This window comes from Rutilus rutilus (assembly GCF_951802725.1).
Source record: "Rutilus rutilus genome assembly, chromosome: 10".
Taxonomy (NCBI): domain Eukaryota; kingdom Metazoa; phylum Chordata; class Actinopteri; order Cypriniformes; family Leuciscidae; genus Rutilus; species Rutilus rutilus.
This window is the reverse complement of record NC_140215.1, coordinates 36,334,194-36,353,203: the sequence shown is the minus strand read 5'-3', so window position 1 is coordinate 36,353,203 and position 19,010 is coordinate 36,334,194. Positions and strand designations below refer to the sequence as shown.

General features: G+C 42.6%; 1 protein-coding gene across 1 annotated transcript; it reads left to right on the top strand.

Moving 5' to 3' along the window:
* Positions 1–1,848: 1,848 nt before the first annotated feature.
* On the top strand, positions 1,849–6,650 carry LOC311297882 (NACHT, LRR and PYD domains-containing protein 1 homolog; the record flags this gene model as incomplete). The annotated part of the gene is made up of 6 exons (XM_084420357.1): positions 1,849–1,922; positions 2,102–2,350; positions 4,367–4,411; positions 4,559–6,236; positions 6,357–6,440; positions 6,563–6,650. Exons 1-6 carry the CDS (start codon positions 1,904–1,906, stop codon positions 6,648–6,650), a joined length of 2,163 nt encoding a protein of 720 aa, XP_084276483.1. The 5' UTR covers positions 1,849–1,903.
* Positions 6,651–19,010: the final 12,360 nt, after the last annotated feature.

Sequence of the window (19,010 nt, the reverse complement as noted above, 5' to 3'; positions counted from 1 at the left end):
AAAAGAGCTGTCAAAAAAAAAAAAAAGAGAGAGAGAATTCCACTATCAGGTCTATGAGGGATTCTCAAAGTTACCCATTACACTTTGAAATGTTTGGAAGTAAAACTGTCCTAAAATTAAAGTCTGTACAACAGATGCCATATTAGTCATTGTTTTATGTACATTTCAAATGGTTATTTTTATTTATTTATTTATTTAATCAGGGACAGTACACATTAATAGTACATAACAATATAAAATGCGCCAGATTTAGCCAACACTGGCTAATTTTCATCCGTTGTCCCTGTTAAACTTCAAGCACCTCCTGTATCAGTCAACAATTATCAAAAATTCCTAAAAGACATCTCACAATAGCTGCATTTTGTTTAATTTCTTAATGCTTTGTAATGTTTGGAAGTAAAACTAAAATTAAAACAGTGTACAACAGATACTGTAAATACTTAGACACAGTGCTCACTGGGTATTTTATAAGGTACACCTTGCTAGCAGTGGAGAGTAGCTATCAGAAGATGGTACACTGTGGTCATAAAGGGGATTCGCTATCAGGTTTCATGTTGTTTACGCCAAATTCTGAACCGACTATCTGAATGTTGCAGCAGAAATCCAGACTCGTCAGATCAGGCAACGTTTTTCCAACCTTCTATTGTCCGTGTGAATTGTAGCCTCAGTTTGCTGTTCTTATCTGACAAGAGAGGCACAGGTGTGTCTGAGACTTGTAATATATCACAACTATGCAGTGCTTTCAACCACATAATGTTTATTTTAGATTTCAGTCATTTAAACCCATATAAGCAGCAGCAAACCGATTCTCAAAACGATTTTCATTATAATTAATAATGGATATAATTCATTATTCATCTTGCGAATCTCCAATCCCTTCCTAACAAAACGGACAAACTTCTTCTCCTCACCTGCACTAACAAGGATTTTTTAAACTCTTCTTCGGGGCTAACGGGGGAAACGAGAGGTGGTGGATTGTGTTTCTACATTACCGAAAGTTGGTGTTTAGATGCTTCAGATGTAACAACACTGAAGAAGATGTGCTCTCCTAATTTAGAGGCCCATTTCATAAACTGTAAACCTGTCTACTCGCAGCGGGAGTTTTCCTTTTTCATTCTCGTGAATGTGTACATACCTCCAGATGCGTGTGTGAGCGCGGCGCTACAGCAGCTGGCTGAACAAATAGCTGAAACGGAACAAAGGTACCCAGACTCTCTTTTAATCATTCTTGGGGATTTTAACAAAGCAAATCTCTCCTGTGAACTGCCAAAATACAGACAGCATGTCATGTCCCACCAGAGACAGTAATATACTGGACCACTGTTAAACCACAATAAAGAATGCGTATCTCTCCGTTCCACGGGCAGCTTTGGGGCTCTCTGATCACTGTTTGGTTCATCTAATACCGACCTACAGGCAGAAACTGAAATCAGATAATCCTGTAATAAGGACTGTAAAAAGATGGACTAATGAAGCAGAGCAGGATCTACAGGTCTGCAATATACTTTAGTCAAGGGCTGGAGCCTGCACTGGACTCTGGTGACATATCCATTATCATGCCAATCTCTACAGAGTTGTCATGACAGAACTATACAATATGAAATTTGACAATACTGAGTCAAAAGCAGAAGTTGATTGATATATTTATTTATCAGAGAAAATGAATCAACCTCCTATGTCTGTACCATTTTGTTTTGTGACTGTATATTCAGTAAAGGCCAAATTTGGGTTGTGCATGTTTTCTACATGCCACTTAATTTACTGCATACCAATAGTGTAATCTTTAACCATGGGTCACAAAAGCTCTCTTCAACCATCTCACACTATGTGCATTATGTTTCATTTCCTAGAGGACAACTTAAGACAGCTCTCTACAACTCGTCATAGACATTTATGAGACACCATGGACCAAGACTCAGAGCGTAAGTAGTTACCGCAGTAAAAGCAGAGATAGCCATATGAAAAAAAGTCTGCATTACACTGATTAAAAGTGAAGTGGCCCAAATAAGTACTTGCTATTCTATAGAATATGCCGTTCTTGAATCTTATAAAATCATGTTCTTCCTTGTGAGCAGTTATCATGTTATTATCTCTCTACCAGGTGCTCGGTTTGTGGACGCCCACTGGGCGAAACTTGTCCAGAGAGTACATATGGTGATGCCGATAGCGGATGAGCTGCAGTCCGGTGGCATGCTGCAATATGAGCCATACTGTAAGATCAGAGCAGCAGATACTAACCAGGAGAAAATGAGAGAGTTTTATAAAGTGTTGCACTCTGGAGGAGACCAGGTTAAATCTGCCTTTTATTCTAGACTGGAAAAGCATGAGCCATCTCTGTTCAGAGACTTAGGTAAGAGCACACTAATTTTGGCTATTATACCACATGTGTCTAGACCTACAGTATGTACTGAGATATGTACTGTTAAAATATGTACTTTTACAGGCATTGCACAAAATGCAGAAGCTCTTGTAGAAACCTTAAATATTTTGTCTTAACTTTCCATCTTGTTCACTTATTTCTGTCAGGACCACTATCATCAAATACGATTGACAATTAGCATATGTTTTGGATTGGCGGTATGGTTATGTTCTGGGCAGCCTAGCATGGATAAGAGCAGGGAGAGCAGCAATTACCCCCTTTAGGGTACACAGAACAGAACCAACATGAATGTATTGCAGATATCATTAATGTCAATATTTTAATGTACAACATAATTCGAGAATTTAGTCTGATTCAAAGGGGAATCAGAAGGCCAAATACTGACCAAATATGAGGAGCTGGGGATGGAGGAGGGTAATTTGCTCCTGAGAAACGCGATAGCTGTTGATAATACTGGAGGAGCTTATATATGAATACAGTGATAGGTGTCGTATTCCTATAGGTAGATGTGCATCAGCTGAGAGTCTGACAGTCTTTGCTTTTCAAACCGTAAGATAGATAGATAGACAGACAGACAGACAGACAGACAGACAGACAGACAACGAGATACATAGCGAGATAGATAGATGACAGACAAACAGACAGTGAGATAGACTGATGTAAAATGTTTGAAAATATATGTGTAATCAGGGGCGTGTCTAGAGCATTTTCAGTGGGGGGGCCATGCTGGGGCACTGCCTCCAAACGGGGTGGCCGCCAGTGACCAAAAAAAAAAAGAAGCTATATTCTACAGTAGCCTATATTACATAAATCCTACTGATTTTATTTTTTTAACTTGAATAAAGTTACTTGTAAACAAATGTAGTAATAAAGCACATTTTTGATTAATTTAGTTTTTTGTCATCCCTGCATCCATTAAGTTAAATTTGAGAGCCAGTGTTTATTATTTTGTGTTTTCATAAAACTAACAAGTTTATAAAATAAAAGCAATTTTAATAACGAGCCATTTTAAAAACCCAGAAGCAGAAACTAATTTCTTTTAATTAGTTTGGCCATTACAATATACAGTAGTTTTATTCACAATCTCTTTCAAATAATAATAATAAAAAATAAAATAAAAACAAATTCCCCCCACTGTAATAATTCAAATGGTTTGGCCAAAACATCAGTGTTTCATTCAGCATTTCTTTCAGACTCATTTACAAAAAAGCTGAGTAACTCAGAGTTAAAGGGATGGTTCACTTTGAAATTAAATTTTGGTATGTTTTAGCTTACGTATGTTTAAGGGCATTCAAGATGTAGGTGTCTTTTTTTTCCGCAGTAGTTTCAATTTTTATATTTTTAGGTCAAACCGTTCTTGTCTGTCAGTCATATAATAATGCAGGTCTATGATCACTATCTCAAAGAGCATGCACAAATTAAGTCCAAATTAAACAATTCCCCATCGTAAGTACACATTGATGGCCTAAGACACGAAACGAGTGGTTTGTGTGAGAAAAAGAGCAGTATTTATATCGTTTTTACCTCTACACAACCACGTCCAAGTGATCTGAGGGCGCGCGCGCGCTTCATGGTGTTAGTCTGCGCAAGCTCCGGAAAGAGCCGGACGTGATCTCGGATGTGTACAAGAGGTAAAATACGATATATTTACTGTTCGTTTTCTCACACAAACCGCTCGTTTCGTGTCTTAGGCCATCATTGTATACTTAAGATGGGTTACTTACTCACAACTTGCGACCGTTGTTTCTCTGGCGCTGCACTTCTTTGAATCGCGAACTTTCAGTAGAGTCTATAAACTGATTGGCCGTAAAATGAACCAATCACAAGACATCTTATAGGGGGGGCACCTGGGGTGGCCAATCGATTTTCAGGGGGGGCCGGTGCCCCCCCTGGCCACCACGTAGACCCGCCCCTGTGTGTAATGCCTTAATCAATATATCAATTAATATATCACTGAATGTATCAAGTGTGTCTAATGTTCTACAGGCTCCACAGGACATCACACACACTCTGAAAAAACACATTCCTCAGGTGACTGATGAATTTTATAATAATATGTTTTAAATATTGCACTCCATCGACCTCGTAATTTAGTTGGTATTTCTCTGCTCTGGAATTTCTTACTGTATTTGAATCAGGAAAAAAAACTAACTCTTTGAACATTGACCGTTTCTACAGAAATCAGCCCAGTGATTCACAAATATATGAAGCGGATCTGCAGCGAGTATCAGTATGTGACTGAGTATAACTCACTGCCTGGTGAACATGTGCTGCTGTCTGAGCGCTTCACACAACCTTTGATCCTTCAGAAACATAGAGATCGAATAGAGCGAGAAGAAGAGATCTGCTCCAGTGGAGAGAGCTTCCAGCAGGTCCTCAGCTCCAGGAGCAGTGGAGACTCTGTCCATCTCAGCTCTCTGTTCGACCCAGATGTCAAAGGGATCAGTCCTAGATCTGTGATACTGCAGGGAAATTCTGGAAACGGGAAATCTTTCACTGTGCAGAAGATCATGATGGACTGGGCATCTGGTCACCTCTACAAAGGGCAGTTTTATATTGTGTTCCACTTAAAGTGTAAAGAAATAAATCGCATTCCTGGCAAGAAGAGTTTGGTGGAGATCTTGAGCTACAGTTGTAGTTTATCATCACATGAGATCTCACAGATTTTACAGCAGTCGCCAGAGAAGGTTCTTTTGGTCATTGATGGATTTGATGAGCTGAAACTCACACAGGACATTAATGACACATCAGCACACACTGATCTGCTTCAGAAAGCCCCACCTGTGGACACTCTTTGTGCCCTGCTGAGAGGTCGAATCCTGCCAGAGTCTTTCCTGCTGGTCTCCTCCAGATCTACAGCTACGGACACACTCAGTAATCTGCTCAAAGGACCTCAGCGTTTCTCTGAGATTGTGGGATTTTCAGAAAAGGGGGTGGAGGAGTACTTCCAGAAGTTTTTTCAAAATGAGGACCATTTCAGGGAGGCTTATACATATGTGAAGGCAAATGAAACCCTCATCACTGCCTGCTCAATCCCTGTCATCTGCTGGATCATCTGCACAACTATCCAGGAGAGATTAAAATATGGTGCAAATAAGACAAGCGGACTGGAAACCACCACCTCCATCTACGTGGACTTTGTGTGCACTCTTCTGGAGCATCACTGCCAGGGTTTGAGTCAGTCCATCCCGACCCTGCTGAGGAGTCTGGGTCAGCTGGCAGAGAGAGGGATGCTGGAACAGCAAGTCCTGCTGGATGAGAAAAGTGTGAATGAAACCATTTCAGACCCTGCTGGAAATCCATTCTTGTGCAAGTTCCTGTTTAAGAGAAGAATCCACCAGGAGACAATGTTCAGTTTCATGCATCTCAGCTTTCAGGAGTTCTTCACTGCTCTGTACTATGTCCTTCTGGATGAAGAAGAGTCCCAGAGGAAACTTATAAGGTTTTGCGATGATATTTTTTCAAAACCAGCTGTGGTGCAATTTGCATTTGGTTTGTTGAATAAGGATGTGAGACTCACACTTGAAGAACATGGTCTGTTCATTCGTCCAAAAACACAGGCTCATCTGAAAGAGTGGATTTTGAAAAAGGTTAAAGATTGTTCCTTGAATTCGGAAGCAGTATGTTTTGTTCTTCACTGTCTCTATGAACTTCATGAAGAAGACTTTGTGAAAGAAGCAATGGAATCCTGGAAAAAGATTAAACTATGTTGTTATTCCCTCAGAAGAACAGAATTATGTGCCCTGCTGTACTGCTCTCAGTGCTGTCAGAGCATTGAAGAAATCTCTAGCTTGTTTTTAACATCGGAAGATTTTTCTATGATTTTGCCTGAACTTCACAAGTTTAAAGAAGCAAGGTAAATGCGTTGGTCTAAAACAGATATTTGGTGGATGTAATTAATATCTAATCTCTAATTTGCTGTTGCAAGGTAAATTTAATTAGTCTGTACAGTAATGTTCTGGATTTGATTTTGAAGCTTGGGTATAGAAGATCCATCTGACTCTGATCTCGTTGAACTGATCTACGCTCTCACGAGAGGACAGACCCTGAGCTCACAGAGGTAATGTTTTAAAATATATTTTATACGTTTGGTGTGTTTTATGCACACGTGCTATCATCCTTTAATGTGCTTTTGTTTAACTTTAAGGTTCATGTATATTTTTTCTGTGCTTTGATTTGCAGCTTTCGTGTAGAAACCTTTCCAATAAAGTATTTTGATTATGCTGTCCACAAACTTGATCTGTCAATCGACGAAGAGCCGTCCAGGTGAAGAACAAGTGAATTTTTTCTTTATTCTTTTCATTAAATAGTTTTTTTCTCCTGATAACCAGAAATAATTTTATGATTAATATGTTTTGTATAACCAATTATATCATCGTCTTGTTCTCCCTTTATCTGGCATACTTGGTCTCCGCAATCTAACAGATTATAATTCTAATATAATAATGCAACTAAATTGGTCACCCAAAACAAATATGAAAATTAGGTACAATCTTTGTGTAAATCTTTTTTGACTATTGCTAATGATGCAAATATTGGCTGGTGCCCAACAAACCACCAATTAATCATAATAAAAAATAAATAAAAAATCACAAAAAGATATTCTAAGCAAGAAATCATTGACTCATAGACACAACAACAACTTGAATATTTTTTTCATTCTTTTTTTTATAGTATCTGCATAGAGATTTTCCTGCTTCACCATCCAGATTTGCAATCATTCAGTCTCACCTTTCCACACTCGAAGATAATCAACATCGACTGGACCAGACTTTTTCAGATAATTTACCAAAGGGATTCAGAAGCATTACTGTCATTTCTCTGTTCCTTCTCTAACCTGAAAAAGATGGAAATGAGCGTGAAGTGTCTAACTGAGATGTTGTCTATCTGGACCCTCCGGATGACCCAGAACTGCCCCAGTCTAACCGAACTCACGTGAGAAACATGAAACAACTCATTCCAAACCTGTTTTCCTCTGAGGAACACAAAAGAAGTTATTTTAAAGAATGCTTGTGTAACACACAGTTTCAGATCCCATGGACTTCCATTGTTTGGACAAGAAATACAATTAACCAAAACTGTTTTATTACCAGCATTATTCAAAATATCTTCTTCTGTGTTCTGCAGAAGAAAGAAAGACACACATGTTATGATGAATGGCATGGCAGAGTTTAATTTCTCTTAGTGAACTAGCCTTTTAAAACATTAAAAGGCTATGAATTAATGACACTGATCACACAGTCACTCACCTTTGAGGAATTGAAAACCTTAGAAACACAAAATGGTTTAGTAAACAAAGGAACAATTGTATTTTATATTATTATTATATTCATTTATTATTATTATTATTATTATTATTATTTTATTCATTTATTTGTTTATCTTGGCAGTTTAGCAATTTTGCAATGCTCTTGCTATATCAGATAACCTTACAAAGCCTTACATCTGTAGTTCATGGCCTTCATCCATTTAAACTGTTATGGAATTGTTTAAATGAATGTGCAATAAGCAAATGTGAAGAATGGCATTATTAATCTTAATAATTTTATGTGTATAATGTGTTTCCACATCTAGTGTAAATGCTGGCTTATTACTGGAGGAAGGAATCGAGATCTTGAAGATCTCACACACAAGACCAAGTTGTGTGATGACATTTTACGGGTTTGTATTGGTTTATCATTATATAGATTTTTCATGCAATTTCACATAGAGTTCAGCTTACAAGCTTTAAAAAGGAGACAAAAACACCATAAAAGAACGACTTTTGAGGCATATTCCATGTTTTCTGAAGTCACATAATACCTTTTTGTAAGGAACAAATCAAAAGTTTGAGAACTGTTATTCATAAATTAAGTTCCCTTTCGAAAGGGAATTTGCACTGCGTCGAATGACGCTTTAGGGGAACGCCTCAGGCGTGACAGGTGTCTGAAATCACTATCAAATCACGGCAATCACATTGACCGGTGACAGCTCGTGAATCATTAACGTGAATGATTAACGTGCGACCTGCAGTATATAAGGGCGCCTTGCAAACATGACAAATCATCTTTTCGTCTTCAGGGACTGTCTGTTTGTTTAATCGCTGGAGGATCGCGGCAAAATGAAACGCACGGAGAAGGCGGAAAGCTTCCAGAAGTGTGTAGACCCGTGTCCTAGGTACTTGACGCCAGGTGATAGACACGAACTGTGCGTTTTCTGTCTGGGCAAAGAGCACGCACAGGCGGTTCTCAAGGGAGCTGTCTGTGCAAACTGTGAGCGTTTTCCTTTGAGAACGCTCCGCTCTCGTCTAGCCCTCTTCTCGAGCGAGGAGGGCTTACCATCTGTACCTCGTGGTTCAAGTCCCGCTCGCGCTGAGTCAGAGCGGCGACTTGCGTCATGGGGTTCCCAGAGGGATCTCGCTGATCGTCTTGAGAGGGGTGTTAACCTCTCAGATGATTCGGCGAATGACGAGAGTGAGTTGCAGGTGGATGACGAAGAAGACCTTTCTCCGACTATCCCTGCAGCGGGTGCTCTTCAGGACGAGCAGGTGATGGATAATGAGGAGGTCACTCAGGTAGATCCTGAACCCTCTCAGCCACCCTGCCCCGTGTATGCTGAGCTGCTGGATGTAATGGAACGCGCCACTGACAGGTTGCAACTGCCATGGCGGCGCGTTAGGGGAGAAATCGCTCGCGGCAGGCTGGACGATCGATTTCTCCCCGGCCATAGACCACCAGCTCAGGCGAGCCTTCCATTCCTTCCCGATCTCCATACAGAGATCGAGAAGGCATGGAAGAACCCATACTCTGCTCGGATCCACCGACATCAGCGGGCTAGTTTCGCTGATGTTGAGGGGATCAGCGAGTATGGGTATGTGTTGATGCCGCCCATTGACGAGACGTTTGCGAACCATCTCGTGTCTGGGCGGGCGTCGACACTGAGTGCTCCAGCCCTGCCATCCAAACCGCTGAAGACCACAGCGCGTCTGAATGGCAGAGCATACACGGCAGCGGGTCAGGCCGGTGCCGCCTTGCACACTATGGCGGTGTTGCAAGCGTACCAGGCCGACCTGCTGGAGGATCTCGACCAGGGGGCAGGGCTGTCCCCTGAGGCGGTGGCTGAGCTGCGCCGCACCACAGATCTTGCTCTCCGGGCCACTAAACACACTGCCGCTGCGATCGGTCGGTCGATGGCGGCAATGGTGGCCACGGAGAGGCATCTGTGGCTGAACCTGGCTGGCATCGGGGAGAAAGAGAGGGCCTTTCTCCTTGATGCACCGGTTTCACCCTCTGAACTTTTTGGCACCTCCGTAGAGGCGGTGGTCGGAAAGTTCAGGGAGGCGAAGGCGCGCTCAGCGGCGTTTAGGACCTGCATACCGCTGAGATCCGGGTCCGAGCTCAGACAGGCGGGAGAGCCTGGCCCTTCACGGTCCGAGGACCGTAGATAGGGCCAGAGAGCTAGTGTCGCCTCTCGTGCGCCCCCTCCACTGAGGAGCAGGTCGCAGAGAAGGCGTGACTCAGGATCTGAGGGAGGTGATCCAGTACAAACGCTCACGCCGTCAGTAATGGATCATCTCCCTGGAGGGTGGTTACAACCCAGCCCTCTCCTTCTTTTCCTGACTCCCCAGGCGTTCTTACATCAGGCCTGGGGCTGGGCCGATGATGAGAACAATGTTCTGATGGCCCGCCTCCGCTTGGTCGGTGAGAGCGCCTCTTTCAGGTATGTAAGGGCGGTAGACCCCAGGTTTATAACAACTTCTTGGTGAGTCTTCGCCTCGCATGCCGCAGGTGAGCTGAGCTGTTTTCTTTAAGAGTAGTTTTGTGTGTAACCAACACTAATTGTTCTCTCTACAGACCTCGTTCCCTGTATAGAGTTACGGGGTCATGAAGGTAAGGTAAGAGAATATATTTTTATGGATTATTTTGGGCCCTGAAGTTCCCCTGCTAGGTGGCTAGAACGATTTAGAGAGGCACCAGTTGCATGGGCTTCTCTTGTGAGTATGTGATGGCTCCCCTACTGTATGTAAGATAGAACGAGGCCACCGCTCTTTCTAGTTTGAGCTTCAGATAGATCTTACGTCCGGCCCACGGGTCCGTTGACTTCTTTCCTGAGTACATCGCCCCCTTGAGCTCTGTTTGGGTTTTTCAGTAGGGCTGAGCGATTCTGCAGCCCCTCTTTTAAATGATGATTATTTCTCTGATAGGCTGTCGCTCCTCCGAGCCCTCAGGTAGATCTATGCTTGCAGGCTGGCCCTCACCAGGGCTGTCTCCTTAGCTGGCCTAGGCTATGCCAGGGATAGTGGAGGTGCTCTGCTATTGCATTTCTGCCTCTGACCCTAGCCTTTGAAAATGAAATCGGTGTTTAGCATCCCTGTTGACAGGCTCCTCCCTTGGGAGTCGTTAGGCCAAGGCCCGCCCCCTTCTTTGCATTCGGGGGCGACAAGAGTAATGCAGCGTGGTGCAGAGGCATGGTTTATAAGATCCCGGGTTAGGCCTCAAATAGGCCTCCCCGGCACTATGTGTCTTTATTGAGCAGGGTTAGGCCGTCTTTCACCTCACGAAGAGACTGGGTCTGTCTGCCCGACCCTGCCGTGCAGAACTAGCATACGGATCAGGGCCGCCAGTATAGGCTTCACTCACCTCGCTGAGCTACTGCTCGAGCATCGGGTTGTAGGTGGTTGGCTCACAAGTAAGCCCCACTCCCCTAGGTTGGGCACAGATACATTTCTGTCACCCTTAGAGCTGCTGGCAGGCCTGCACCCTGTTAAAACTCAGGTGGAGGTGAGAGTTTCCCCTGTGTTACAGGGTAGGTCTGAGTTCCTCACTTCAGTTCTGTATTATTATCCTACCTCGCACCACTTTTTTGCCAAAAGAAGTACGCTCCCCTGAAGCCAGAGCATTGCCATGAGCTGAAGCCCATGCTTACAAATGGTAGGCCCCTGACTCTGGGGCCTCCATTGAGGCAAAGTGCCGTATGTTGTACTCCCCTTGCTTAAAGGGTGCTAGCACTATTGCTGAGTACACTGCCATGGGCAATGTGATAGGTACCAGAATGCTGTAGGCGCTGTGTAAACAGCTTATTTGCCAGCGAAGGCTGCGCCGTTAGGTGGTAGGCCTCAGCAGGCCTCCTTGAATGGGCAGCCCCCAAGAGGGCGCTGTAGGCCAGCTTACTTCACGTGGTTGGCCTTGGTGGTTCGGGCAGTTGACTCACTGATGGGTAGTAGGCCTTAAACAGGCCTCCTCGGAGATGAGTCCCAACATTGTGGGACATACCTTATAGTCGCGACCAGGTAGATTGCCGTATTAGGCCTCCTGTGGGTAGGCCCAATTGTTATGTTGGTGTAGTATGGTTTTCCAACAGTGTACCTTTGTAGCAGAATAGACTTGCTATCAGCTAGAAGGCCGACCAGGCCTCCCTGATAGGCGAGTCCTCAGCTGGCTGGCCTTAGCAGGCCACTTTGGAACTGTCACCCGGACTCAGGTGGTTTCCAGGTAGTAGGCCTCACCAGGCCTCCCTGAAAGCGAATTCCCATCTAAGATAGTTACCAGGTAGTAGGCCCCACCAGGCCTCCCTGAAGATGAGTCCCCACATATGGTGGCTGTCAGGTAGTAGGCCTCACCAGGCCTCCCTGAAAGGGAATTCCCACATATGGTGGCTATCAGGTAGTAGGCCTCACCAGGCCTCCCTGAAGGTGAGTTCCCACATACTGTGGTTATCGGGTAGTAGGCCTCACCAGGCCTCCCTGAAGGTGAGCTCCCACATACTGTGGTTATCAGGTAGTAGGCCTCACCAGGCCTCTCTGTGAGTGGTTTCCCAACGATGCTGGGTTTTTGGGAAGAAGCTGCTGAGAGCGAGCTTGTGCCCTGGCTCAACTGAAGTGTTCGTCCTCTGCTACTGGTTCCCTCTCGGAACTTCTGCCCTACAGCCTGGTTTACCTACCAGGCGGACCATTGCTCCCCTCACTGAGGGTCACTATGAGTGTTTGGACTCCTGAGTCTGGTCAGACGGTCGTAGGCCTCTTGTGAGGCCTCCCAGTTAGATCAGCCCTTAGGCCTTCATAGGCCTCCTTAGTGTTTTGAAACACAAACACTGGGTAGATGGAAAGCACTATGCTGAGTCATACTCTCCGGGATATCCCATCTCTGAGATCCGGGCCGAGTAGGTCTACTGCCAGCTTCGCAGTCCCTCGGGTTGGATGCTTTACCTAGGCAAATATCCAGAGGCTCTGTCTCCGGACAGACAGGAGGTTGGCCAGACTGAAGTGTCCGATGTAAGTGACACCAGGTCAGGCCTCCCTGGTGGCATTTCGGTGATACTTTCCCCGAATAGTGACTGGCTGGGGCTCCCTCGGGTTCCCTAGCCACATTCCCTAGAAGAGACCCCTTCTAAATTGAAGTGTGGTCCTAGGCCTTTGAGCAGGCCCAGGCAGGCCTTCGGTAAACTATGTTTATGGAGGTTTTCCTGTTAGGCTTATAGCTTGGGCTATGACCGTAGGGGATGCTGTCACTGACAGCCCGGTGTGACCTGAGGGTGAGGTTCCGGCATTTCATTTGAATTTGCTGGTTCTGACAGTGCCACTGCCAGTGGGCATGCACTCCCCTTAGCATGGCGGCGTGGGTATATCGTTCCCCTAAAGCGTCATTCGACGCAGTGCGAGTTCCCTTTCGAAAGGGAACGTCTCAGGTTACGACTGTAACCTATGTTCCCTGAGAACAGGGAACGAGACACTGCGTCGAATGACGCCTGCCATGCCTCGGGGCCTGCCTGCCAAACAGTCCCTTCAGATGATAAGGTGATTTGTCATGTTTGCAAGGCGCCCTTATATACTGCAGGTCGCACGTTAATCATTCACGTTAATGATTCACGAGCTGTCGCCGGTCAATGTGATTGCCGTGATTTGATAGTGATTTCAGACACCTGTCATGCCTGAGGCGTTCCCCTAAAGCGTCATTCGACGCAGTGTCTCGTTCCCTGTTCTCAGGGAACATAGGTTACAGTCGTAACCTGAGACGTTTTCTTTACATCCACCCTAGATCTCGTAGTTCATTAACAATTCAATAACTTAAATGTTGATCTGTTTCTCACACATATTATTGTTATAACAATAATTAAAAGCAAATATTAGTTTTTTTAAAAACTCTGTATTGATGCTGTGCTTTGTGCTTTCTGATTATGAAGGTACAAATGCAATAAACCGTCTCAAAAATGCACAGATTATAAAGGTTTGTTTGACTGCAACCAGAATGTGGAGATTCTTCTGAATGACCAGGGCTTTTCCAAGGAGAATTTTTGAAAGTAAGTTAAGACTGAGATTAACACTAAGAAAGCACCAATAAAAAAATGAGACCTGTAATATGACACGAGCCAGTAACACCAACGTTTTCGTATGATTTATACAATTTCATTTGAACATTGCATACTAAATGTTGATCCTATCCTACAGGTCAGCTTGTTCATATTTCTCTGTCATGATTAAGAAAAATGGAGAAAACTGCAAAATCAGCATCTTTACCTGGAGCTGTGGAAGTGAATAAAGACACCAAACAACTCTAAAGTCATTTACATGCATTGCAATCATAAAAGCTGTGTGGCAGTTTGTTTGTATAGTGTTTTTCCACGCAGCTTTACAGAGTTTTACGATGTTGATGCTTTGTCCAAATGTTATATTTTAGAGCAGAATGATTTTTTTAGAGTGCATGGTTTATGTGTGAAGAAGATATAAACTATCAAGCATTTGAGATTTGCTTTATAGTAGCCTATAGATCATGTGACAGATTTTGTATTAAATTCAATAGTCTATTTAATATACTATATTGCCTATATATAGTTGTTGGGTTGTTAATTTATGCTGTGATTATAAATCTGTAAGGTTTTGTACAATTTATAACATTTTGGTGTACTAACAAGCCTATTTACTAATTAATGATGTTTATTACTGCTAACGCATTTTATATATATATATATATACAGTATATATATATATATACACACAGTATATATATATATATATATATACACAGTATATATATATATATATATACATACATACACAGTATGTGTATATATATATATATATATATATATAAAATACAGTAGATATATGATGGGATTTAATATTTTGTTCATATTACCCACCCCTTCTAGTCTGGGTTTCCCCATGCTGCCTTGAGCGCAGCGCGATTTTATTCACGCTGCTAGGCAGCCTGGATACCATGGACAAGATTTTCGCCTCAGCTAGGGAACCAATCACAGAACGGGGAGGGAGCAGCAAGACGATGACGACATCTATGCGACACACCGAAGCAGATTGTTTATATCTATGGATCAAACATGACAGACGTAAAAATATATGCATAATTTCAGGAACACATCTACAAAAATATGCCTGTATTTCAAGTTGATAAAATAATTTCAAATCCACGTCAGTTTATTTGTGCCCGACGCTCCACGCCCTCCCAGGATCTATAACGTTACCTAGGCTACTTTCACTTTTAAAAATTCTTCATAACCGCGCGCACGCGCGCGATCTGCTTGCAGTCGTCGAGATAGATGCTGAGGAGTTGAAGAAAAGAATAGCTAGTGGAGATTGTAAAGTTGTCGACAATACGTCATCAAAAATCAAGTCCAGTGTGTGGGAGAAATTTGGAGTTATCTGAAGAAAATATTGTGAAAGTGAATAAACAAAATACAAAATAATTCTGAGTGGTAATCACAGTTGAATTTTTGAATGAATTAAAAACCCTCAATACTTACAGGTGTGAGTCTAGAAATGTCCCATTCAAACAACGCCCTACAGTAGCATACTGAGTACTGTCTGTATGATCTAACCTGTCACAGTGGTGTTTAGGTCAGTTTGTTTTCAGTTAGACTTGTTTGCTTGTATTCACATGTCACATGTCATCTTCACTGTCATTATCAGGGGCCTGTACCATGAAGGTAGCTGAACAAACTCGGGGTTACAGGATTAGTTTTGAGTTGACAAAACCAAACCGATGCAATCAGGCTTTATTGGTACCATGATGCAGCTCATAAACTTTCTCTGTCAACTCAGGCTTTGATCCTCCACGCGCGGATGCACATAAAAGAGTGACGACGACACTGAACAACCAATTGCGGGTAGAGCGAGAGCGATATATTTTTCCGCGGAGGAGCAAGAGATAATCATTCAGAATTACGATGCATTTAAATATGTATTTCAAGCTCGAAGCAATACGGTCTCTGCTGCCAAAGCAAGAGAAGACTGTTGGAGAAAGATTGCTGTTTGTTAATGTGTAAGTTAAACAAATACGTTCTATATTTATGTAAAATGATGTATGTGTAGCCTATAGTGTAATATAGCCTATAGCCTATTTTATAATATATAAAAAATGTGCATGTATGTACTAAGAAAGATTAATATTCATTGATTTTTTTTTATTTTTAGATGCAACCCCAACTCCAAACGGCCGATTATGGATGGGATTACAGGTGCTGTACAATCTGACCCTGGTGCTGGCTCCTCTAAGCAAGTAACACTGGGTACGTGTGCAATACATTACTACTTTTTTTAAGTTTTAAAAATGGCTGACTGTATGTTCTGCAGTAGAGGGAAATACAGTGTCCCTGTTGAAGCCAGCACACTGCACACATACACACAGTCTCCCACACAGAGGTCAGTATGCAGCAGACAGAACACCAAACATAACCTGCTTTACAACAGTTATGCTTTATATTGGCCTATTTTTATTTATTAGTGTGGAGGAAATGAAGACACTCTGTCTGTGTGTTCTCAGACAGTTGCTGATGTGAATTGTAATGCCAATTTTTGATTTTCATTGACTGCAGTATGAATCGCCATTTGCAGTAAGACTTTGAAATAATATTATAGCTGACTTGTGTTTCTGAACTAATGTGAACACTGTGAGACAAAGGGGGAGACAACTGAAAAGGGAACCTCTGACCCCTTGGGATCAGAGGTGGTCCCATTTGGGACTTCTGAGTTTGTAGGAATAAACTCAGAAGAATTAGATCACTAGAAAACCTGTCCTTCTATAGGTAAGAGGCTCTGTTTCTTCCTCCCTCGTGGTCGCACTTGTTTCACAGACTGTACTGGTGACTTCTGTGTGGCAACTGGGCCTTCTTGCAAGAATAAAATACTTTTTAATGATCATTTGAATTTCAGAGTGTCTCTTACGCAGTTGATGATTGTTTAATGAATTTTTGGCACAACAGAATGCACTGGGCTTTTTACTATGGCAAACATTTGAATGTGTGGCATAAAAAAGGGACTGGCCCTTACACATCTCTTTTATTATAGGATTGCACAACCTGCCCCAGAAACTGAGGCCTCTACCTCAATGGGCTTCAGGAGAAATGTGAACAAGGTAAGGATTTAAAACCTTTGACATAAATGAGTAAGTCCTGTGTTTGTAGGAAGTCAAGGAACTTTTTTTTTTTTTTTTTTTTGGAGAAAAACATTTATTTTATAATGTGATTATTATTATTTTTTATATATTCTTTTTATTAACATTTTCGTTATTTAAAAAAAAAAAAAAAAACACAGCACAGAAAACAATATTAATAACCATATCTATGGGCATATGGACAATTTACATACAGCATCTCGTCATATGATTGTACCTACATTTTATCCAGTTTGTGTTTATGACCTTTTAATCTTCAAACATTTTAGAATATTCTCCCATTTTTTAAACATGTGCGATTTACCATTGAGACAATACCTCAATCTTTCTAGAGTTACAACTTCTGATATCAGAGATTTCCACATCTGAGTAGAGGGGGCATCGCTACTAACCCATTTGATCATTATAGCCTTTCGAGCCAGCATTAGGAGAAACTGAACAGTCTCTTTGTGAGCTCTCAGAGGGTCAGGTATAAGCCCCAGTAGGCACATAAGTGGGCTGAATGGGGCTGTCTGTCCAATCACCAAACTGATTTCCCTGCATTCTGCCTGCCAAAATACCTTGATGTTCTTGCACTCCCAAAGACAGTGATATCTAGTGCCCTTAACTGCGTTACATTTAGGACAGTTCGGAGAAACACCTGGAGTGTACTTACTTTATATATAAGGTGATATGTAAACATTATGTAGAATATTGAACTGCATTTCTTTGTATCTATTACAGATTGATATTCTAGAGGGCAGTATTACTATTTCCTCCCACGACTCAGAGTCAATTGACATTTTAAGCAACATATTCCAAGTTGTTCGTAAGTGTTTCAGTTTGTCTACTGTTAGAGTCTGTAACTCAGAATAGAATCTAGACACAAAACGTCCACGTTTCCGACAGTCCAGTAGAGTTTTTTCAAGCAAGTAACAGTTCGTTGGTAGCTCCAGGGATCCAGTCTTTGATTTTATGTAATGCCTGATCTGGAGATACTTGTAGAAATCTTTGGCAGGTATATTATATTGAGATCTTATATCTTCAAATGTCTTGAATTTACCTTTGTCCCACAGATCATACATTCTCCTAATACCAGCTTCTTGCCATGACTTGAGATTGAGACCAGCGCCCTCTGCTGTTAAGTCTGGGATATCTACCAGAATTGCAAGAAAGTTAAGAGCCTGAGACTTCCCAAATAATTTCTTCAAAATACTCCATGTGTCAAGGAACTTTTTGTGATTTGAGCCTCCAGAAAAAACTTGTAATGATCATGTTTGTGGTGGAATTATGTTTCAGGTAGAATCAGACTCAGTCAGGGCCCTGTACAAAATAGTCAGGTCCGAATCTTCAAGATTGTGTAACCCTGTAGGCATTTTTGAGGAAAAGTTGTTATACCACATTTTTAGAAAGTTCAATGTCTCCTGAATAAGGATCCACCGTATAACATTGAAATAAGGGTCCCATTTTCTTGTAATTGTTATTGAAACAACAGGTGCATTATTCACAGCCGAAACACTACAGGTGGATAGGGTAAAATTTTTAAGTTATAGATATCACCATAAAACCTTTCCAGTTTTTCACTTACATAGAGACAGACATTTTTTGTATTACAAGTTTTCTGAAATGTCATGTTTACATATGCAAATGAGGCATACCAGTATATATATATATAAAATTCGAGGGGCAGGCATACCAGTACGCGGTTCTCCCTTTCGGGCTAGCCCTGTCTCCTCGCGTCTTCACGAAGGTTGTCGAGTTAGCCCTTGTTCCTCTCGACGACTGGCTGATCCTAGCTCACTCTCGAGACAAGGTTTGCGAACACAGGGACCTAGTGCTCCGGCACCTAGCTTGTCTGGGCCTTCGGGTCAACTGGGAGAAGAGCAAACTCTGCTCCGTGCAGAGGATCTCTTTTCTCGGTATGGAAATCGACTCGGTCGCCATGTGCGTGCAGCTTACGAGCGAGCGCGCGCAGTCACTGCTAACTTGCCTTCGTCAGTTCGAGGGCAAGAGTGCGGTTCCACTGAAACTATTTCAGAGGCTCCTGGGGCATATGGCATCCGCAGCCGCAGTAACGTCGCTCGGTTTGCTTCATATGAGACCGCTTCGCGATCAAGTCCCGAGGTGGGCATGGCAACACGGCACGCTCCGAGTCCCAGTGACTTCGATTTGCCGTCAGACCTTCACCCCGTGGACGAACCTCAGTTTTCTATGGGCTGGAGTGCCCATAGAACGAGTTTCCTGGCATGTTGTTATATCAACAGATGCCT